General features: G+C 39.5%; 1 protein-coding gene across 2 annotated transcripts; it reads left to right on the top strand.

The window, feature by feature from the left end:
• The first annotated feature begins 315 nt into the window (after positions 1-315).
• LOC135250829 (speckle-type POZ protein-like A) lies at positions 316-18,741 on the top strand. 2 transcript variants are annotated; one of them, XM_064327587.1, is made up of 12 exons: positions 316-525; positions 2,446-2,587; positions 5,748-5,882; positions 7,286-7,407; positions 7,790-7,941; positions 8,189-8,316; positions 11,237-11,414; positions 12,100-12,155; positions 14,122-14,244; positions 14,584-14,726; positions 14,815-14,868; positions 16,184-18,741. In XM_064327587.1, exons 3-12 carry the CDS (start codon positions 5,805-5,807, stop codon positions 16,326-16,328), a joined length of 1,179 nt encoding a protein of 392 aa, XP_064183657.1. In that variant the 5' UTR covers positions 316-525; positions 2,446-2,587; positions 5,748-5,804; the 3' UTR covers positions 16,329-18,741. The 2 variants fall into 2 exon arrangements, with proteins under 2 accessions (XP_064183657.1, XP_064183658.1); XM_064327588.1 differs by having other exon boundaries at positions 316-533.
• The last annotated feature ends 5,464 nt before the right edge of the window (positions 18,742-24,205 follow it).

The following is a 24,205-nucleotide window of genomic DNA, read 5'->3' as shown; positions in this document are numbered from 1 at the left end:
TGCTTGAAAGACTCCTGTAGGTTGTACTTGAAGAGAAATTCCAAATACATAAGCACAATGGCTGAAGAAAATCACAGATGAAACATAAATTGCTGAATAAAATAAAACATATCCGTAGACAGTAAAATTACATATATTTTTCAAATCATTTCCCCCTTAATTTATCATGACAAATGCAATTGTTTCACGTTCAATTTCTTAATTTGGAAAGTTGAGCCTCACGCTAAATAAAGTTAACTTTTCAGAATTGCAGCAAGCAAAGTTCACTGCTGAGTCTGACTGGCGTATAAGCAGGAAGTTTTGTCAAGAGCTGCTAAAACGGCGCATGCGTTCAATACTGGCCAAGCAAACCAGAGCCGCAAACGCTAGCCATAGGTGAAAATCTGTTTTGAAATAGAAAAATTCGCCAATTGGTCTCATCAGAAAGATTCAATTTAGTTTTACATGGTAAAATATAACTGAAACAAGGCGAGCGACAAAGATCGGATATTTTGTCTGTCCCTGGTGGAAGAGTGAGAGAGAAAGGTTCGTCGGTAAATGATTTTAGCTAGCTAGTTTTTCCCCAATGTTGGTTAGCATTCTGCTTAGATAGCTACACTAGCTAGCTACAGGAAGATGATTGTTGTTTGAGTATTCATTTTAAATATGCAACTAGCACAATGTTTAACGTTAAATTGCTTAATCTTGAACATTCTTTGACAGACATTAAACTTAAGTTGTTGATGGGCCTGTGCTTTGTTTCGGAATGAGCCTTGTTTTGGCCCGAAGAAACTGGCTAGCTGGCTAGCCAGCAAATTTAGGCCAAGGAGCTGAGTGATGCTTTCTGTCTGCCTCAGAATCTGGATGATCTAATTTACCAAAGAGCCAATGCTTCGACTACAATTTTAGGAGTTGTTCCACAACAGAGTGTTTGTGAATGTAGCTACCCAATTAGGTGCAAAGTAACAGAAATATTCCTCACAAGACAAACTAGCAGGCATATTTGTTTGCTACCGGCGAATCTGCCTGGTTTTGACATTAGTCCCAGTTGAATAAGTTTGGATAATGTAGTTAATCTTGGCTAAATAGCTATCGTAAATTAATTTGTATTAGTCAGTGTTGCACTGCACTATAGCTGCATTACCCGAGTTATTATAAGGGTGCTGACAAAAATAGGCGTTGAAAGATTATGCGTTGTTGGTTTCTAGGTTAACTAGATAGGATGGCTAGTTATCATGTGTTTCTTTTCGTGACACCGTTTTGTCGAACCCTGGCAAATCACTTCGTTCGATGATTCTACTTAGCGAAGGTTAGCTTACCTTAAATCGATATCGTCTGGTTGTACACAAAGCGGTAGAGCTGTGTTAATGTCTTGCATCTGTTGGTCACAGCTTACTAGCACGTATGGTTAGAGTTTGCTAAGTTCAAAACATGGCAATATCACGTTTTCTTTTTGAAGAAACCCAGGTTATGTTTGCTATTTTCTGTTCCTAATCAGCCAATCAACGTTGAGTAGCTAGCTAGCTAACAACCGTTTAGGCTGATGTTTTTTTTTATAGACGTGATGTGCGTTTGTAGAAATTATTATTCATTTATTTATTGGTGTTTGATAGGTACCTTGTTTAAAAAAAAACGCAAAGATGTGCAGATTGTTATCCTGGTGACCAGCTGGTCAAGCATGACCCAGTGTATGCCAGCGTGACCATCATATTTACCAACTTGAATAAGCTGGTTTTCCAGCGCATCTGATTCGTTATCATGTTGATCAGCATAAAACCAGTGTTGTCCAGCAACATACCAGCAATTGTAACATTTGCTGGTTTATGCAGTTTTTTCCAACAAGGTAGCAAGCCTGCAGTGATGTGTTTGATCACTAACACAATAATTTAGACTGCAGTCTAATTCTAACATAGTTGAAGTTACTTTAGCTATCTATTTGGAATTTAAATAACAAAGTAACTATCTAGATCTAGCTGGTTATCAGTTTAGAGGTTACCGAATCAAATCTAATCTTCTTTTGTGACTTCTCACTTTTTTGCACATGACCAAAATCATTGCTGCAGTATTTCATTGTCCAGAAATACTGACACAATACCAAGCTGTGCTATTTGGTGATATGCCCAATGTTAGTTTTGGTCCACGAACGTAATTCATTTTAGCCATTTAAGATACGCTAAAATAATACAATAGAAGTCCGTGACATTTAAAAAAAAATGTCGATGATTGCTGATATGTGTGGCCAGGACAGTTGCTGTCCAACTGTACTGCATACCAAGAACATAAGTTGTGTATTAGCATAACATTACATATCTGAGTTTGTAGAAATTCATAAGGCTTAAATATAGTCTTTGCAGTTGCACTGTGAAAAGGCTTCCTTCCTTGTCATTTCATAGGCACAAGGTATTTGTAATCTGACTTTTCTTAAGTTTGTTGTTAACCAAGAGCTTTATTTCATCTTGCCTTCAGGATGGGTTTTGCAGAAAATGCTGTCAAACATGCAGTGATCTTCTGATCTGCAACTTCTGGTCACTTCTTAACATAATTCTCCAGCATACTCATGGTAAATTCATCAACAGAAAGAAGATATATGCCATCATTAACACATATGGTAAGTGCAAAAAATGATTAAATGAGTTTATTTGGATCCCAGGCTAGAGAAAAGACCAGTAATTTTCTGTCTGTGTTTACATATTGTTGCCAGACATTCCTTGTATATAAAACCATAGGATTGTCCTAATACCAGTCAAGTCTCAAACATTTGTCTATCAGCTGTGACTGCTCCCTGGATGGTTTCAGCCAATCATAACAAATAAAGAGTGGCATTGCTGCTGATGCACATAGCAATTCAATTATTGAGTAGTGACTGGGAGCGAGTGATCAAAATCAATTCCAATTAGTTACATTATATTGAATATTCAGTGAGCTTCATAATGTTTGTGACAAAGAGTTTTTTTCCTTTATTTGCCTCTATTCTACAATTTTGAGGTGATGTCACATGTGGTTAAAGTGCACATTCTCATCTTTTATTTAAGGGTATTTTTGTGCATTCTGGTTTCACTATGTAGAAATTACGGTGCTTTTTATTCATTGCCCCCCATTTCAGGGCATTATAATTTAGGGGACATTCATTTTTTGCAAATGAAAGTCATGTTTAGTACTTTGTCACATATACTTTGCATGCAATGACTGCTTGAAGTCTGTGACCCATCACCATCTTCTCTGATGGTGTTCTGCCAGGCCTGCACTGCAGCCATCTTCAGCTCCTGCTTGCTTTGGGGCAAGTTTTCTCTTCAGCATATGAAATGCATTTTAAAATTGGAATCAGATCAGGTGAATGACGTGGGCAGTCAAGGATTTTTCTATGTTTATCTTTGAAAAACTCCTTTGTTGCTTTAGCAGTATGTTTGGAATCATTGTCTTGCTGTAGGGTGAAGTGCTGACCAATGAGTTTGGAGGCATGTGGTTGAACTTGAGCAGATAAGATTCTTCTGTATACTACAGAATTAATTCTGCTGCTGCTATCAACATTTACGTCATCAATGAAGACAAATGAGCCAGTATTTATGGCAGTTATGCATGCCCAAACCATAACATCCCCACTACCATGTTTCACAGATGAAGGGGGTGATTTGGATCTTGGGTAGTTCCTTTAGGCATCCACACTTTGGTCTTGCCATCACACTGATACAAGTGAATTTTGGTCTCATTTGTCCACAAGACTTTTTTGCCGGCTCTTTGGGGGTACTTCTTAGCAAACTGTGACCCGGCCAGCCAGTTTTTGCGGCTAATTAGTGGTTTGCATCTTGCAGTGTAGCCTCTGTAGTTCTGTTTGTGAAGTCTTCTGTGTATAGTTGTCACTGACACATGCACACCTGCTGCCTGAACAGTTTTTCTGATCTGTCGGATAGGTGTTTGGATATTTTATTCATTATGGCTAGACTTCTTCAGTCATCTGTAGAGGTCTTCCGTGGCCTTTTGAATGATATTCCAAGCAGTTGATTTAGGTAAGCTTTTGGTTTGGCCTATGTCAGACAGTTTTTTTATTTATTTGTCAGCCTCATAATGGCTTCCTTGACTTTCATTGACACACCTCTGGTCCTCATGTTGGCAAACGCCAATAACAGACTCCAAAGGCAATCAAATGCCTAGAATCAAAGACTAGATAATAAAAGTGCTCTCATACCTGCACTGAAGAAGCAAGTTGACTAACACACCTATGATTATGGTGCCCTAAAATTGGAGACTATACAAAGTGCTCTAATTTCTACATGGTGAAACCTAAAAGTGTTTCTAAAATACTCTTTAAAGAAACCCGAGAACCTGCACTTTAACCACATGTGAATAGTTTGATTATAAATCTAAAATTGTGGAGCACAGAACAAAATCAAGAAAAATAATTCTGTTTTCTGCCTAAAGGCAAAGACGTTTTTCCGATTGACTGAATCCAGAGTTGGTTACATGATTTCCTTCATGCTGATGCCCTGCTACTGCCATTATTTCATTTTCATTAATATACATTGATACATAAATTTTCATTAATTTTTTTCATTGAAATGGGAAAGGTTCTCAATCATTTACAGTTTTGGGGGAATTGTCCTGTTGTTCATTTTATTGGGTCGAAGACTAAATCAACTTCATGATTTCGAGTCACTGTAAATAGATGCAATCTTATAAGTTATGGTGGATGAATCACTCGCCTTTAAGCTTATCTTCAGAAGTTCTCGCTTTGCTATTTACCATAAAACAATATTGTTATCATTTCCGTTTTAAAGATCTTGCTTACTTTGATCTTCTAAATTGACTGTTTCAAATGAATTGGTCTTTGATACCATTCTCCCCTTATCACTGTAGAATTGGGCGCAGGCAGGTATGTCACAGGGTCAAAGTTGGTTTGTCCAAATAGTTATTACACTTTATTGCTAGCATATAGTGTGTAGCACCTCATGACAGTGATAGCCAACATCTTCTCACTGTGGCTGTAGCCCACATCTACCCGCTATCACTGTGGCTGCCAATTTGACACCTGATGTACGAGGGAAAAGTGTACGAACATTTTGTTCTCTTCCTTAGTCTACAGTGTCTTATGGTGTCTTAAATAATTTGATTAATTCCCCATGCTCCCACCTAATTTTTTTGTAATACCAGGGCCTTACATGTGCACATCATGTTTATGAAATTACAAGCCATTATTTAGAGAATGTGAAAACCGAAGATTTAATTGCAGAAGATGGTGCTGAACCATAACAGAGCAGTACCTCAATTGTCATAATTTGTTTGTTCCCATCTTTTGTTCATTTTCTGTAAATTTACTAAATGTGTCTTGAAAATTCAAGACTAACTTCTGGTTCTGTTTTCGTTACACTCTTTGACATAGCATTGTTTCTCCTTGCCGGATAGACTCTTTTCCAGCATTCATTTCTCCTGCATCCAGTTCTGTCACAGTAGCCCTTTGTGTTATAATGCTGTGAAATTGGCAGACACCATTTTTCAAAAAGAGTAGGCTAGATTTCTTTGGCTGTCTTGACGAGCATTATTTATGCTAACATTTTAACACTCAAGGGAAATCAACAATAATTGTAAGCAAGAAAGCGAACTGTCCACAATTACTGTGATGGCACTGAACCTTGTGATGCAGGTTCTCTGACGAAAATCAACTGTTGAAACTATACCCTGAATCTTTGTCTGATTTGATGTTGTTTTATGTGGTGGTGTAAACTTTCTGCCGTCTTTATTTCTTTGACCGTGTGTTTGCCTCTTTCCCATGGAAGGTTAAGTGGTGAAATTTAAAGGGACATCGGCGCTTCTGCCTGAAGGCTAAGCTGGCGATGTCACGGGTCCCCACCCCCCCTCCGCCAGGGGAGATGTCCAGCGGACCTGTGGCTGAGAGCTGGTGCTACACACAGGTAGAACCCTCCTGTTCTATGGACATTTTTATTTGTTGTTTCATCGTATCTGTGCTGGGCAGCGATTGTTCATTATGTTGGTCACATTGTAATCAAAGCGCAAAGCTTGTTCATTTCAGCAACTATTGATGTTGATGCCTACAACTCCTGTTGAGTGCTACTTGCATTTAAGAATTATGACCCTAAGCATGTGACCAATGCCAGTTTTCAAGGAAAATTGCATCAGCCTCTGGACAGAACCTGTTTATCCATTCACTATGAGTGAAATGAAAAAATGAAATGAAAATTTTTTTTTTCTTTATCCGCTTTATTCCGCTAGGCCACTGTGAGCGTAAAGTTGCTATGTAAATTATGGAACGTGCGCAGAACGCTTAGGCCAATTGTAGTCCGATTGAAGCGTATACATGCTGTAGTAAATCGACCCCGAACCCCATTATCTAGGTATGTTAGTCCGACTTTGTACGATTTCAGTCGGACTACGATGTTTACATGATTTTTAAAAGTCCAGTTTTAGCCAGACAAATACAATAAATCGACTTTTTCAAACATCATGTAAACCCTCTGAGTGTTGTCTTGTGTGTATGTTGCAGGATGACGGGTGGGTGTGGACTCTGTTTTCTGAGAAATGTTCTACAATAATTTCTGATATGAGCCAGAATGTTCAGTGCCGCTGTATATGAGCAGAACATGACAGGCTGGTGTTATAGAGTCCTCAGGCAAATCCATGCCACTGTTTACAACCCTGAAGTGCTTTATTGCCCTTGCAACCGGACAGCCTGGAGGGCTTTATCCCATTTGTACCCCAGCTACTTGTAACAGAAATTATTCAGCACTCAAATACAATTTAAAAATAATTTCAGTGCGATGTTAACTTGTAACTTTCTGTTTTTGTTTGTATTGTTAAGTTGAAATAAAGCTTGAATGGGCTTGTATATTAATTTTGAATGCTGATAAGGCCACTTTTACTGGAAGTAGTACTTCACAGCTGTACATTGTGATCCTAATCTCAAATGTGCTTCAAAATCCTTCCACCAGTGGAAGTTTCTTTATAGAAAATGTCCGGGAAAAATGAGACAAGGGAATTTTGTGTGAGACGTTCTCAGAATGTCCCACCAGGAAGTGTACCATCTGGATTTTACCATGTTAGCCCCACGCAGCATGTACAGTGTATTTCACCATGTCCATCCTTTTAGTCTTTATTAGATGAAGCTGTAGTTAATTGGTTCTGTGCACCCGTACATTGCCAGTTATCCTAGTCACAGTGGCTATTTATACATGCCTCTTCTGAATGAGCATGTTGTTCAGTTAGCTTTTCAGGCTTTAGCTGTATAACAGTTTATGTCATGAATGTATTTTTAAATTAATTAATGAAAAATTATTTTTGTTTATTGCTTGTATTTTAGGTTAAAGTAGTGAAGTTCTCCTACATGTGGACCATAAATAACTTTAGTTTTTGCCGGGAGGAGATGGGGGAGGTGTTGAAGAGTTCCACCTTCTCATCCGGACCCAATGACAAGATGAAATGGTGAGAAAGTATTACATTTATTTGTGAGATGTTTTTATCCAAAAACCGGTGCCTCACCAGAGATGGTAATGTTTCAGTCTGGGGTATCACATTTGTATCTTTTTCATCTGTCTCAGTAAATGGGAGTTAAGCAGACCGAAAAATGCTAGTAGTGGCCATAATTGTCCAATTCAGTCATGTTTTTTAATATACAGAAATTAAATTAAAAAATTTAACCTAATGGTAGTTCCATCTGATGTTTGAAAGTCAATGAAAAGAGCAACTGTATTATGTGAGTTTGTGGAAGAACATTTGTGAGCTTGCTATGTTAATAGATGTGTTCAATAAGGTTTTTCCACTAAAGGTCTCAGGTGATTCATAAGCTCCTTTGTGTGTCTGTTAGGTGCCTCCGTGTTAACCCAAAGGGACTGGATGACGAAAGCAAAGATTACCTTTCATTGTATTTACTTCTGGTTAGTTGTCCAAAAAGTGAAGTCAGAGCAAAGTTCAAGTTTTCCTTGCTCAACGCAAAAAGAGAAGAAACTAAAGCTATGGGTAAGGAGTACCACACTTTTTTTGTCTTGTATTTGGATGCTGCTTGGCACTGCTTGTCTTGAACTTGACTGAATATCATACACAATTTATTAGCTAATAACAATGTAGAATGAATTTTGCCACTTTGCCAACCCTCCATGCACCAATAATGATGACAGATACAGTTTTGCAGTGCTCTCTTTCAGCCCATGGACAGTTTTGGACTGTTTGAGGTGTGATTAATGCCTTTGTTTCCCACCTACAATAGAAAGCCAGAGAGCATATCGATTTGTCCAAGGGAAGGACTGGGGCTTCAAAAAATTTATTCGAAGAGATTTTTTGCTTGACGAGGCAAATGGACTTCTACCAGAGGACAAGCTCACGCTGTTCTGTGAGGTAATTTGGATTTTTTAGCTCTGGAGTTCACTCATCTGACGAGGTTTAGCGTTTGATATTTCATGGAAGAGTGAACAGCATTAAAATAGTGATGTTCTCCGAGATGATTTACATGTTCAGGAGTCAGTATTTTAGTAGCGTTTTATTTGACACTTTATGCTTGGAGCACCCTTGAGGCCTTGTCTAAATGCACTTCATAATGCCTCATGACATGTCGAAAGCAATCAAAAATGGTAATTAAAAACTTTGACCGTCACGCAATTGCTACGTACATATTTATATCATGGCATGATATACATGATAGGCATGATGACCAAACCCTGAGATTTTGTAAATTCTGCACCCCCACCACGTAACTTGGTAGGAGAGAATTTTGAGGTAGGAAGCAAACAAGTTGATAGTTGTGCAGAAGATCCCCAAGGTAGTGAGGGTAGACCCCAACTGTGTCAAAAGCTGGAGAGAGTTCAAAGTGGATTAGAATGGAGAGAGAAGCTGATTTTATAGAGTAGAGGTCCTCCCTGACTGCAAGGATGGGCAGCTCTGAGTGTTCAATGCTGAAACCAGACTGGCGAGGGTCTAGGAGGTCATTTTCAGAAAGGAAAGGAGAGTTGTTTATAACCGCACGTTCAGTGCTCTTGGAGTGAAAGGGAAGAAGAGAGACAGGACAGTGGTTCAGGTTGGCAGCGGGGTCAGGAGTGGGTTTCTTGAGCGAGGAGGGTGACGTGACCTTGTTTGAAGACTGCGGGGACTCATCCAGTAGACAGGAATGAGTTCAGCAGAGAGGGGATGAATAGGAAGATGCCAGGAGAGATAGACTGAAGAATGGGTGTAGGGATGGGATCCTGGGTGCAGGTACTTGGACGATGGGATAGCAGAATTTGAGCGTGGTCAGTGAGTGCGTGAGGCAAAAAGGCAGAGAAGGGGTGTAGGGGTAATGATTTGGCAGAGAAGGAGGGTTGTCTGGGGAGAGGATTATTTTGTGTTTGGAGACTGCACCATCTGAAATGAGTTGCGGATGTCAGCAACCTTCATGTCAGAGTTTACAATATGATCTGCAGTGTGGGTTAAAGGGTTGGTTGGGAGGTGGTGTGGGGGGGGAAGGTGAAATAAGGAGTACGGTTTGAACGGCTAAGCGGATAAGTTCTCATTTCTAACGTGGTGAAAGTCTACCGTTGCAGCTGTGTCAGGATGAAAATGACCTCCCAGTGCATAGACATGCTCATATTACTTACCTGATTTCTTAGCTGATAAGTTAGGTAATGGCATATAATGTAGGCTGTGTTTTTCATGTTACAGCTATATGTTGCCGCCTTCAGGAATATAGCAGTCTTTTGTTAACAGTCTTTTGTTGGGGGTTTTACGGTACTACATTCTATTTTATGCCTTTACTTACCTTTTTTGCGGCACATCAAGAGGCCTACTTTACAAAGTGTGGAACTTGCTACTATTTTGTTAAATGAATAGCCTACTATTTGCATTATAGAATATGATTTACACCATTGAATAGATCAATATGTTCTTTTTATTGTAAGACCTTGTTAGCGGCTACACGTGTTGTCAGAAAGACAAAAAAAACATGCATTTGTTTATTGCAAAATTAAGCATTAATGAGCAGCATTAACAAGCAATATTTTTTGTCACCATCACAGTGGCAGTTCAGCCAGCCTGTAATAAAAATGTCAGCGGTCCCTCCTCTCCCCTCCTCAACAGATTTTTCAGTCCGTGAATCCATGTTTATATAATCTTTGTTTCTTGCCATTATGGCCTTAATGCACAGTGCAAATCCTGTTTTAATAATTGTTTGAGCATGTCATAATAAAACCTCTCTGATTTATAAAATTCATTGTGGTAGGCCTATTTTGATTCATACTTTTTTATAGGCCATAGATTTTATGCTGATCGGTTAATCAGTATTAATCAATGAATGGTGCTGGCGATCGGTTAAAAGAATTTCAAGAAATTTCATCTCTGGTTAAAAACATGTAGTTCAGGAAGCTTCTAAATTCTGGCACTTAAATTCGTTTTTTTTCGATGTCATGTACGAGAGCTATGAAAGTGCCTGTAATGTAATGAGAGCTATGAAAGATGTTGAAAAGGCTTGCCTTAGAGAGTGTCACTTTAAAAATACATCTTAAAGTCACTTAGGGAGATCAGGTTAAGTAACGCATCCACAGAATTTGCTACAAACACAATTATCTGAATATGAGGGAAAAGATTATTAACATTTTCAGGGAAATGAGCAATTAAAGTAGATTAGCTATAAATTGAAGATGGAATTGCTTTCCTCGTTAAGTAAAGCTGTCCCAGGGAAGTTAATTAATTTGAACTTCAACTGGCTGCATTGTAGAAATTGCAGGTTACTGTTTGTGGTTGCTGCTTTTCTCCTGTGTCGTTTTTGCTTGAACACCCCGTTTTATGCCTTGGACGGCTGGTCCTGTTTGACGCAACATAAACATCCGTCATGTTATTTAATTGTACATGACAGTATAGTGAGGAGCTAGTGTAATTTTCATCTTATTACTGAAGGAAAGTAGATTCTGGAGTGGAAACATTTCCCAATTTGAACCATATTTACACTTTATTGAAGTCATTAGACTTCAGCCTATTGGTGTTTGAGCTGCCAATGTGTCTGCACTGTTTGATATGTTAGTGATACCCTGCTGTCATGACAGACACGTTTATTAATTATGCCTGTCATTGTATTTCTCTTCTTGTCACTGAAGTAATACTTCTCCCTGAATGTCATGCCTCAGTGGCATTTAAATGGTAGTTATCAAGCATTTGTTAGGAAGAGACAATTCGATGAAAGGTTCTTATTTGTAGTTTACCAAGGAAATGTGCTGTAACATAAGTTAACATGAAGCACAAACTGGAATGTCGTTGGCTGCGTAATTTACAGTCTCTTCCCGCGCCGTTCTAGGTGAGCGTGGTCCAAGACTCTGTGAACATCTCCGGCCAGTCCAACATGAACATGCTGAAGGTTCCGGAATGCCAGCTGTCTGACGACCTGGGGAACCTGTGGGAGTGCTCCAGGTTCACAGACTGCAGCCTCTACGTACGGGGGCAGGAGTTCAAAGCCCACAAATCCATATTAGCAGGTAAAGACCCCCCCCCCAATTCCCTACAGTGCTAATCCATCCCTGCCGTGCTGACGGGCAGGATAAGGGATATGCGGGTGCTCTGTGCCCTCTCTCTCTCTCCACACCGGCCATGTCAGCACTGCTGTGTGATTAAAAGAGCCGCGGTGCAGAAACTGTCACTTAGCAGCCTGCCACCGAGGCTCGGATAAGGGCAACCTCGGGAACCATCGGTGGGGAACGCTTTTTTTATATTTATAGCTGTGGTTTGATGGGTAGTTTTTCTGTCATGGGCAATTCTAGGATATTCTTAAAATGTGGGGTTGAGAAAGAATGAAGATTGTGGTTCAGCTAAAGCACTAACTCGTTAACTGACGGTTCTGGCAGCGTCCAGAAATCCCACAGGGCCAAACAGTTGGTATCACTTGCCTCATTGTGCAGTATGGGCTCCTCTGGTATGAACTGATGTTTATGACAGAGATTACAGCTGTGGAGGAGGCCTACATGTATACATATGCATTCCAAAAGGGGAATGTGGGAACAAGATTCAAAAGTAATTTTTTTGGGGATATCCAGTATTGTCCTTTGCAGTTCATTCATATTGGCATTCTCATTTTTTCCCTATAATTTTATATATTTCAATGAGGAAAAACTTTGTTTGTGTTGGTTTTTGTAAGCCACTGAAATGTTTCTCTTTGATTCACAGCCAGATCTCCAGTTTTTAATGCCATGTTTGAACATGAAATGGAAGAAAGTAAGAAGGTAAGTTTTTTTGAGCAGGGGGTCTACCTGTAAATGTTTTATTTTGGCTGGGGATTAATGTGGTTCACAAAAAAGAAAAGGAACTGATCTGATTAGCTGAGTTATCTTGTCGTGACATCCTTAGATCAATCATAATGTGTGGTCTCTTTCTTAATGCACTTAATGTTATGTTATGTAATGCAATTAATGCATTTGTGAGCTTCGTGAGTGTCAAGACCTTAGCTGCAGTAGCGTTCACACTGATTGTCAAAATTTAAGCCTTCTTTAAGTATATATTTTCAAATGCAGAGTTAGAAAACTAACTAGATGCTTCAATGCTGTGTAATTTCATTTGAATTCACAGGCTAGGTTCAGTTTCATTGAACATTACTGTTTTTAGAATCCAAAATGAATGCAAATAAATGCTTGCTAGAAAAATATAAAGGTTGTCTGGTGATCTTTCAGTGTAAACATTGTCAATGGCGGAAGGTGTGTATCATGGCTATTTTAAGTTATTTGCATACTGTTCAAGGACTGTGGGGCATGGTTAGTGCCCTCATATGCTTTTGATAATGTTGGTTTTATTTGCACAGCCACTTCTGTATGGCAAATAGCTCCGCTAGTCACAAAACCAGTAGCATTACACAAAGATGGCGGAATGTGCAACAGAACTGATAGCATTGTACAACCCTAGTGGCTGAGCTAGTAACAAAACGGTAGCATTGTCAAATGCATTTGTAGTCATTTTGTCAGTAACCACCTCAGTAACTGACGGATGGCAAATCACTTTACCCTGCTACATATTTTAATGTAGATTCCAATGCAGGGAGTGCACTTAACTCAGTGGTTGTATTATGCGGGTTTCTGAGTTTGTTTATGCCGAAATAAAGGCAAAATGCACTGCGTTTAAAGATTACCATGGACGATGACCCAGACTTGAACCGAAACAAAATAATTACTCTTGTTTGTTTGTTTGTGACAGTCCCCTTTCAGTGTCTGAAGTTTGTGTTGTTTATTGATTAGGGCTGGCACCTCTTAACAAGCTATCGATAAAGGCTGACACCGATAAGCAAGATAACTTATAGTTTTTACATGCATAAATAAACATTCTGCACACCAGTCACTTATGCAAACACTTAGCATCGGTTTCTGATGGCCAGTAAAACATTTCAAAATGGGACATACAATAATTCTGTGTTTCCCTTTGCTTTCTTTTAAAATGTGTTTTTTAAAGGCACACGTTCTGAAAAAGAGGCAAGATTTGGCACAGCTGCGCCAGTAAAGTATGGAATTTAGTTTTAGAAATCATGTTGATGTAATCAAATGGCTGTCTGTTTTACATCCTCATTTTCTGTTTTGAGAATGACACTGTGCTCTTTTTTCTAATACAGCTCAAAAACTAAAGAATAAAGATTGAAGTTTGATGTCATTTTAATTTCAAGCGGTATACATGACAGACTTCCCCAGGGTAACTTTTAGAGAGTGTTATGTTATGGCAGATTTTTACACACCATTACATTAGATGACAGGCCTTACAGTGTACTGGGTAAATTCTATGGCTTATGTTAGATGACAGTCTTTACAAGGTAACCTTTACAGGGTAGTATGTTAGATTACCGACCTTACAGGTTAACTTAAGAGGGTATTATATTAGATGACAAGACTTACTGGGTATCCTTATCAGTGTATTATTTTAGAGGACAGGCCCTAAAGGTTAGCCTTTACAGACTATTATGTTAGATGACATGTCTTCACGGTAACGTTTACAGCATATAATGTTACTTGACAGTTTTTTTTTTTTTTTTTTCAGGCTTGTACCGATTACAGAATAAAATGGCAAAATAGTCAACTGGCAATGACTTCCTTTTTCTCCAGGAGTCGATGTTAATTTACTTTCACATAATTTAATATTCCCATAATACATTTCTCCCTGTTTAATGACTTACCAGTTGTTCAGACATATAACGCTTGTCATTTCGTCCTGCAGAACCGTGTAGACATAAGTGACGTTGACCCTGAGGTTTTTAAAGAGATGATGGGCTTCATTTACACGGGGAAGGCACCAAACCTGGAGAAAATGGCTGACAACTTACTGGCAGCTGCAGACAAAGTGAGTGGCATAAAATGAGACTTCGACGTGGGAGGCAATTTCAGACAGCTGGAGTAGAACCATTTTAATATGGCATTTCAGACTTGCGTAGGAATTCAGCATGCCGTACCTTTAACAATAGAAAGGCCAGTGTATCCAGGAAACTTCCACCCTTTTCTAAACCATGACATACTTGATGTTGTCATCATAAAACCTTTAGATTTTGATCTTCACAGTCCGCAGAGTTGGTAACTTTCTTGATTTTCTAATACAGAGGAGAGGGGACGTATCTAAGCTGACCTGTGTGCGTGTGTTTGTTTATTCGTGTGTGTGTGTGTGTGTGTACGCGTGTCCCCATAGTATGCTTTGGAGCGCTTAAAGGTCATGTGTGAAGAAGCCCTGTGCAGCAACCTCTCAGTGGAGAATGTTGCCGACATACTCATCCTCGCAGACCTGCACAGTGCCGAGCAGCTCAAAGCACAAGCCATAGATTTTATCAACAGGCAAGTATCACTTCAGAACTCCTCGAAGAATGACCGCCTATTTGGTTCAGCAGTGTAAACGTTACGTTCTTCTATCATCCTGCCGTAGGTGCAGCGTACTGAGGCAACTGGGCTGCAAAGATGGGAAGAACTGGAACAGCAAGTAAGTGATTGATAGATCAGCGAGACAAAAATATGCACCAGAGTGCAGTGATTTAGGTACAAATGGATGGTATGGCTGTGCATCTCTGCATTAGTGGCATTAGTTAACCCTGGAGCGTACGGTCACATGGGGTTTACAGTGCTAGAGTGGCCCCTGAAGCGTACAGTCACACCAGTGTGATTAGAACACGATTTACGAATGATGCAACAATCAGCGTTTGGATTAAACCTCACTCTTTATAGGACTAAACAACTTATTTTCCAGAAAAACATTACACCCAAAAGACTTTACAACGCTAGTCTTTATGTCCTCAATGTGAGCATTTATTTGTTTACGCAGGCATTCACACTTGCTCAGAACAAGCAACAGTTTAGAGTCAGAAAAAGTATACTAGGCTGCACAGTTAGGTAAGGTTAGACTAACTAACTAGTTAGGCTAACTAAGCTGTCAGAACGATCTAACTACAGGCTGCCAGAAAGCAAAATATTAACAGTCTAATAGCGATTATAATTTACAGTGTGTCACATCACTGGTAAACCCACCAGTGATCAAAATAATTGACTAAACAGAAGTTTAAAATAATCTGACAGCAGTGCCTTACTATCCTTACTATCCAGTTTTTCTGCATTCAACCAAAGATAATGGTGATCAAGACGCTTCACTTGCTCCCAACATATCCCCTGTCAATTCCCTATCAAGTCTGGGAAGACTGTGCAAAACAAGTGAGGGATCTTAGTCATGTTATCATCTTTGGTTTGACTAGATGTTATGTGGCTGTGTCTATGTTATTAGCTTTATTTTAGCATATTATGCTCGATGCAACCTTCAAAAAATACCTTACAAACATCATGGGTGTCTATTTCAAGTATTTGAAAACATGCGAATAATATTGTAAATAAAGACATTTTCTCCATAAGAAATATTTGCTGGCATAGATTTTTTTATTGATACAAATGAAATAGACAGGTAGTGCAGGTAGCTAGCAAAAGAGTCAGACGATCCCCTCATGCCTGACGAACACCATGAGCCATGTAGTGTTGTTCTGTAATTGGAGTGGTAATTGTAGTATTATACCAGATAGTTGCTCACATTATCCCACCATTCGGGTCATTAAATTAAATTAAATTAAAAAGTAATATTAAAAAGTGAGAGCTAATGTACGCATGATCCTGTGTTCACGTATCCAGCATCCATTTTACCATCCCTGTCTGGACTTTATTTATCCGGTTTTCATTCTCTTCTCTCCTTTTTTTTATTTAAATGTAGGGTATGTCCTTATCGTTTGTGAATTCATTGAAGTCCTGTGTTCTTGCAGCCATGCGACAGACATTATGGAGACCGCGGGCTGGAAGTCCATGATCCAGTCCCACCCCCACTTGGTGGCGGAGGCCTTCCGCGCGCTGGCGTCCGCACAGTGCCCGCCCTTCGGCCTGGCCAGAAAGCGCCTAAAACAGTCCTGACTGCCCGGCGCTTTTTAAAAGACTTTCACAGGAAAACCCAGGTGTTTCGGAGAGCGCGGTGGTACCCCGCCCACACCAGCCAGTGGGGAGCGACGTCGTAAGAATGCGGGGGATGGGTAACACACAGCGCTCTCCTCCTCCACTGACCCCCAAGAGTTTTTTGTTTTTTTGTTTTTTGGTTTTCAAGCTTTATTTGCGATGTTTTCCGTCATTTCAAATGGCCTTAAAACTATCCGCCATGGCTTCAGAGTTTATATTGTTACTCCTGTATTTAACTGTGTGCCTGCTTTTGTAAGAGACCAGGCCTTCTCCAGATTGCACTAGTTCCCATAAAATGCAGTAGTTTTACAATGGAGCTCTGAGAGGAATGTGTCATTAAGGGTTTACTGGGAAAACATTGCTTATCCTTAGTGTTTAGCCTCTTTTGTGACTAGACATTGGGAAAAAGTGTGAACATTTTGTGAGCAGGGCCAAGTCACTCACACTTTTTAAAAGACCTATTTAATATGCCCCATATTGATGGCACCATTTTCATATTTAAAAAAACTCGCATTCGCCGTCTCCGAAAAGACAGGTTTCAAAGTTAGTCGGCCCTGTTTGATGAAATGCTTTTCAAACCGTTATGTACATTATGAGAAACTGTGTAAGTCTGGACGCAACACAAAAGGAAGAGAATAGAGCGTATCTGTTTTCTGCACCTCCTGTAATACTGGGTAAATATGAAGATTTGTTTACCATAGTCTTGTTTACACATTTTTGTCACACACTCATTCACTTTATTTTGAACTTGTATAGATTTGAGTAATTTTGAAATGATTTCTCCCTGTTCTGCTTAATGGCAAAGAACTATGTTCTATGGTTAACGAAAGGAAATGTATATTATTTTTGTTTTGAAATGAAAAAGAATAGGGCGGAACACAATGCATGGTTTTGTGGAAAAAAAAAGTTCAGGTGCATTTCTGATCATATTTTTTGTGTCTTCAATGATACACGTGTATAAATGCAGGAAGTCAATTAAGAAATGGGGTATAACTTGAGTCCATGTATAGATAATATCCACAGACAGGAGTAAAACATGTGCAAGGTGCTGAGCATCTTTGTTATATGATGTATGTAAAACAGAATGGAGTTTTAGCTGCAAAGATGTAATTTAATAGTGGTCCAAATTGCTGTCATTTGAGCTGCTGTGGTATCACTGTAGCCTTAATCTACACATTTGGTCATATTACATTGCATTTTTGTATTTTTCTTAAGTGTCAACATTTGTTACATGGATTTCTTTTTCTTCTGTGGTTCTGTTTTTTTTGAGAATAATTTTTTTCACTCCTAAAATTATTTATGCCACAGATACATGAACTTGTTACATAGTGGATACTCCAGTGATTGGCACCATTTTGTTTACACGTTAAGTTTTCCTTATCTGGACTATTTAAAATGTGCTCAGTGAACACCTCTTTGTTTATTTGCTTACTGTCATTGTCATGTCATTCATTTGTATTTGACATGTTTCTTTTCCCCAGTGAAGTAACAGTGTTGGCCAAATCTGTACCAAAGCTAAAAATCCTTCCTACAAAAGAGATGCTGCTGCAGCTTGGCATGTTGGCTTGTCATCATTGGATTAACATGTCTTGCATCATCTGTGAACATGCCCCTCCCACTTTCCTTTTGCACCTCAGTGAGCTATGCGAAAGGGTGCACTTCAGCACATTTTCTACTTTCTACCTGGGAATGCAGTGACGCTCTCTACCTGGGCATTACTCTGTTATCAGTTTGCGAGTGGCTCTGATGCATCGTTTGCTAATGAGATGCACGTATGGCCTTGTTCCAGTACTCCGGGTCCACACTCGATTGACAATCGATGCCTTCTTTTGCAAACGTTCTAGAAATCCTCCAGTTCCAGCCAGTTTTATTGAAGCTGTGCTTCAGTAATTTCATCGAGTCCAGGGAGTGGTTGTGTTGAGCGAGAAAACTAGCTTTGCGCATCAGTTTTCACTGAAGGCAAGGAAAGTTTGAAGTAATTTTATAAGAAGTCCGAAGCACAAAACAGCCATGTATGATCTTTGCACATTTCAATACATTGACATTTGAACATGGAGTTGATCTCTTGTCATGCAGCCATCTGTGTCCCCCTGCATACACACATTAATATTTCAACTTCAAAATGACCGTCAGCGCACAAGAGTAAATGTACCAAAAATGTCTGAGACACTGTGCTATGATGACATATAAAATGTAGTCCAATGGATTTTGATGCGTCTGTGATACTGTACTGCTTTTCTAAGCTGTCTGTTATCATTTACAGTAAATTACAGTTGATTTGCTGTCAGGAAATTTATGTATTGATATTTTGTATGTCATGTTAGCTGTAAAGACAAACCTTAAAATGTATTCCTTATAAAATGCATAAAGTTTGTGTTAGCCTTTATTTTGCAGTGATAGAACGTGATAGACTGAAGAAGAGTGTGCCAAGCAACTTCTTGATACTGTTTGTGTATCCCAAGTACTATACATTTGAATCCATTGAGTGAGCAAGCAAGCCCCTAAATACAGAGAACCAATGGCCAAGTTTGGATAGGGGAAATAAACTTAAATTTTGAGCAGGATGAACAATGCACAGTCATTGTGCAACATCAAGCTGTATAAGATTGTTAATATGTATTTAAAACTGTCTATGGTTTGAAGCCCTTCAGACCCCTGTGTGTTTTGAGATAAGATGTCTTGGCATACCATTGCAATACAATGGCTCCTTTTCCCTATAGTAGTAAGCAGTATTTGTTCAACTCTTTAAAAAAAACAAAAAAACATTTAAGTACAAATGGCTATTTCTCAAGATGTGCAGTTAGTTCATACAGTACATTGTTGTGCTTACTGTATCCTCTGGAGATGTGCAGTGTTAATGGCAGCTCATATGAAATTTGTAAGTACATAAATGTTAATGCCCCTCAGTGTGCTGAAGCAATCAAAAGTTTTGAGGGCTTTTTAATGAAATGGTTGATCAAGTAGTAACTGAATTACACTCTAGAAGGACTTGATCTCATGAGTGGTATTTTATGTAACGCAAACTGGATGGGGCACAAGTGCTGTGCATTTATACCCCCATAAAAACTATGCAAATGTACATACAGAATGTGCCTCGGATGTTTGAGATGGAATTCTGTGCCTCTGTTGCAGAAGCAGATCTTTATATTACAAATTTTAGATATTTTTAAAAGCATAGCAACCTCATAAAGGACGCAGGGAGGTACACATCTGGACTGTATGCTGTAAGCTCTTGGGTGGGTGTGGGGGGAGGGCAGCAACACCTGACACCTCAAAGCAATGACACCTCAGTCCAGTGACAATCCTTGCTGTCCTCATCCAGTACACAGTTTCTGATGTGCTGAGTACAGCAACTCCGGTGAAAGCCTCTCGGCGCGACTGAAAATTCAGGCAAAAACAAGAAGTTGAAAGGGGGGCTCGTCCGATTTTGCAGGTGTCGAGATTCTATCTTTGCTCTGCTAGAGGATGAGCTCTGACAGCAGTCTGCTCTCAGCGACGTCCACAGCAGCTAAAGCGCCTCTCAAAAAGCCCTGGCGTTTTTCATCTCGTCTTCTCAAATCATTGCTAATTAAAGTACGCAAGACGCAGTCTGACTGGAGGTGTGGAAGATATCGCCCGTGCCGGCGACAGCACGCCGCGCGCTCGTCCTGCTCCGAGGCTCTTGGGAAGCCGTAGATATCATCTCCGCATTTGTACAGCTTCCATTTCTTGCTCGTCTGCGCTGCAAATCCAGCTGCACATTATAAACGGGGGGAAATGGACATGTTTGGATCACATGCACAAGCTCAAAGAGGTTTGATGTTAATACAGATGGCTCAATATCGAAGTATCTTTTTTACATTTGAAAAAATTCCCTCACTTTAATTTGCCATATGGGAAAGAGCCATTGCAGTTGCTCAGCGCCAAGCCTTCGGTTAAACGGCTTCAACGTTTGCTTTGTCCCACGGAGAGAAAGAGGAAATGGTGGAAGGGGGTGGGGGGGGTGTAATGAGACGTTCCGTACACTGTGCTAATTAAGGTTTTGACGGATCAGTACATCCAGATGATGGCAAAACATTTCCCCCGGAAAAAGAAAAAGGCCTATTAAGGACATTTTTGGGAACTTCCAATAATTTTCCAGTACTTTCTAATATCTTTTCTGATACTGTTGTGCTACTCAATTCCAGCAAGGTTATATTTTTAATATTGTTTCCCTCGCAGTAATGATTCTGGCTATGCTTAGGGACTAATCATAAAGCTCGAACAGAGATACCCTTTTAATCATGTTGGATGTACCATTGGCCTTAATGAAATAATTCAGTGTCTAAAGGCCGATGAGTCTTCCAAGAAGAGGTAAAAGTGATTCTAAGGCTGATATTCATGCAATAATTATGAATTTATTTAAAGCGCTTTTCAGAACACCCAAACACACTTCACGGTGGAAGACAATTCCACAAATTCAAGTAAAGTGTCAACTTCAAAAAAGTCAGCTGAAAGAAAATGTAAAAAAGTGAGTTTTGAGTCTAGATTTAAACATGGTCAGCGATTCTGAATTTCTAACACGGGGGTGAGAATTCCAGAGCATGGAGGCCACAGTACTGAATGCATGGTCCCCAATAGAACAGAGTTTAGATGGAGGGACAACAAGGAGGATGAAGTGAGCTGAATGGAGTGCATGTGAAAGAACGTAAGGATGCAGTAAGGCTGTGAGTTAGGAGAGTGCTAATCCATTTAGTGCTTCATTGGTGAGTAGGAGTAATTTGAAAGTGTTGTGGTACTTGACCAGGAGCCAGTGAAGTCTATGAAGGATAGGAGTTATGTGTTGCCATTGTCTGGTACAGGTAAGTACCGGTGCAGCAGAATTCTGAACGTGCTGTGGCCTATCAAGGGAAGTGGATGGAAGGCTAAACAATTACAATTACAGTAGTCCAGGTGGGTGAACACAAATGTATGGGTTTCTGCAGCAGGATTGGTGACGAAGGGGCTGAGTCTGGAAACATTTTTGAAGTGGAAAAAGGCTGATTTTGTGATATTTCTAATGTGGGACTGGGAAGAGAGGTGGGGGGTCCAAAGTAACTCCAAGGTTCTTAGTTGTAGGGCTAGAGGTGATTAACCATCAATGGGCTTACTTAAATTCTCTAGCTTTGCTTACTGAGTTACTTAGCAGAGATTTCAGACCAAGTAGCAGGACATATCTTTTGTGCCTTAAGAAGTTGTGGTTCATCCAGATTTTAATTTCTTCAAGACAGTGGGTGACATTGGGGGAAGAAGGTTAGATGAGGGATTGCTATGTATATAAGTTTGGGTATCTTCAGCATGACAGTGGAAATTAAGACCAAAACGATAAAGAATCTGATCAACAGGAAGCATTATATGAGGAAAAGTATCAGACCAAGGACAGAGCCCTGTGGGACACCCTGTATGAGTGGGGCTGGGGCAGATTTTAAATTAGCCAGTGAAACACTGTTCCCCCTCTATAAGATAAGACTGGAACCAGCGGAGAGGAGCGCCAGTGATACCGAGCCACTTCTCCAAGCCACCTAGCCAAATGTCATGGCAGACTGTCAAATGAGCTATTAATTTACTGGGCGATGAAAGCTACTAGAGACTGTTTACCAAGTTCAATGGGAGGGCATTCTGATGGGGAAGAGACAGATTGTGCCTAGACAAGTTGTTCATATATTACATCCACCTTGTTTTGGAAGTCCAAGAAATTACTGCAAAGTTCTGGTGTGATGGAGAGGTGGGGGCTTTCAAGAGGATATAGCAGTTTTTTAAAGGTGGAGAAAAAGACAAGGACAGATTTCAGGTTGATTTTCCTAAGATTAATAGTAATAATACATTTTATTTATATAGCACCTTTCTAAAGCCCAAGGTCTCTTGAAGAAGTTAAACAACATTCTCCACTCTGATTTTAGGTTGGTTGAACATAAGGATGCATAATATTTCAAACTTTTGCCATTGAATGACTAAATGACTAAAAACAATAATCTTTTTACCCATTCTCAAGTGTTTTCCTTTTCATTTTCAGAGCATGGTGTGGGAGAAACAACCATTTAGGCAGTCAGGATATCCTCAATGGCGCTGAAAATGGCCTTTTTGCAGAAATATTTATTTCTCCTGCTGCTATGCTGTGAAACCAAAGCACTTTTTTCAGTTTGATTAAATTTAACATGAAACAGCTGGGAGTTTTGTGTGGGGGGAGGGGGTGGTGTCAGGAGTGGGGAGGTAGTGGTTATATGTTGTGGCAGACAATTCACACCTCAGGTGGTACAGAGATATTTTTGTACAGATACAAATTGTCATTCTGACTGGCACCAAGTTATGAAAATAAATGCCTTTTCTGGATCATTGAGCTACCGTCAAAATCAGCAGACTAGTGAAATCAGTGTGCATCGTGACTTGTGTCATTTCCTGAATTTGAAACCTTTGCTATATCTGATCTTTGCCTTGAACATCCAAATCTGAACAGGAAAATATATTCATAGACACTCAGTTGCACACAGCAGGAACACATGCTATGATAGTAGGCCAGATGATGCCATTTGCCAGTAATGGAGGACAGTGAGACTAGTGTTTGTAAAACTCGGCTCCCATACTTGGTGGAAAGCCTAACAGGCTGTCTGGCTGGACTGTAACACTCTGTCACTAAGGCATTGGTTTGTGCCCTGCTAAGCTGTACTTAAATATTGTTAGGACATGACCATACAGAGGTCAGGAATCGTTTATGTATTGGTTTTAGAATATAAAATCAACATTGTGTAATGTAAACATGTTTATACATTTTAAAGGTTCCAAGTGCCACATACTTAGATTTAATTGTCAGGCCACAGCACTAATGTGCAATCAGGTGCTATGACAATTACAGCCCCACCAAAAGTAACTACTAAAAAGAGCTCCATTACAGATGCAGTGTCAATGCTTAGTGATGCTTCATGAGAAAATAAGCCATATCAGTTTTCAAAACAAAATTTAATTTTACAAAATTAACCCCTTTCAAAGTGAACAATAAAATAGATTACATTATAGCTACATAGTCTATGCATAGCCTAAACATGTACTTTTTTTTATTTCACAGAAAAGTAAACCATATTTTAAAACAAGCCAGATCTGCTATTAGTAAAACTGATTTGCTATTCACTGATAATTTAAAAAAACACTTGTTGTCAAATTACTTTTGAAACTACATGATATCACGAACAATATTCAACAGCATTCATCTGAATTATACTGAGAAATGAAACTAAAACTCTTAAATTGCAAAACTCATATGACACAGTGACATTTTGCACCACGGAACAGAAAGAAAACCATGAACACAGATGAAACGATACTTCAGTAATTCCATTTCTTGTTGCACAACATTTACAGGTTTGGAATGCATCACAGGGTTGAAAAATCATTATTTGCACACAAAGCCAAACATTTCTATAACTCTAGGGATTTGTATGGTTTTGGCAGTGGGAATTTTGTTCCTGGCTACGTTTGGTCCGCAGTATTCTCCATAATGGATGGATAAACCACAATCGAAAGAGCATGTTACTTTTTTGTGCATTCACGGGGCTAACAAAGTCAATTTTACTGTAGGCTATTGGTCTGCCGAGTGGTGATATGTAAATTAAATTTCATGCTATAATTATTGTTAATTAAACGGAAGAAATGTCAAGCTCTGACGCGACCATGACCAAGTTCTGTTATGCGGCTGCCAGCTTCATTTTATCCACCTGTGCTGTGTCTGGCTTAAGAACTTGTCCCTCAGGATTTAGAATTAAACACTTTTTACAACACTCAATCCCTCTCAGAGCTCATCTTTTTTTAAATGAAAGCTTTCTTCCAGGAAGATCCAAAAACGTTTTAGC

Source organism: Anguilla rostrata, chromosome 3 (assembly GCF_018555375.3).
Source record: "Anguilla rostrata isolate EN2019 chromosome 3, ASM1855537v3, whole genome shotgun sequence".
Classification (NCBI taxonomy): Eukaryota; Metazoa; Chordata; class Actinopteri; order Anguilliformes; family Anguillidae; genus Anguilla; species Anguilla rostrata.
Note: the sequence above shows the minus strand (reverse complement) of the source record. Positions and strands in the feature narration are given on the sequence as shown.

What these genes read in the sequence shown, in the direction of transcription:
- LOC135250829 (XM_064327587.1), top strand. Translation starts at nt 5,805, where the DNA reads ATGTCACGGGTCCCCACCCCCCCTCCGCCAGGGGAGATGTCCAGCGGA. An exon ending in AGAGCTGGTGCTACACACAG is followed by an intron (nt 5,883 to 7,285) that starts GTAGAACCCTCC and finishes CTTGTATTTTAG; the next exon opens with GTTAAAGTAGTGAAGTTCTC. An exon ending in AAATGGAAGAAAGTAAGAAG is followed by an intron (nt 12,156 to 14,121) that starts GTAAGTTTTTTT and finishes TTCGTCCTGCAG; the next exon opens with AACCGTGTAGACATAAGTGA.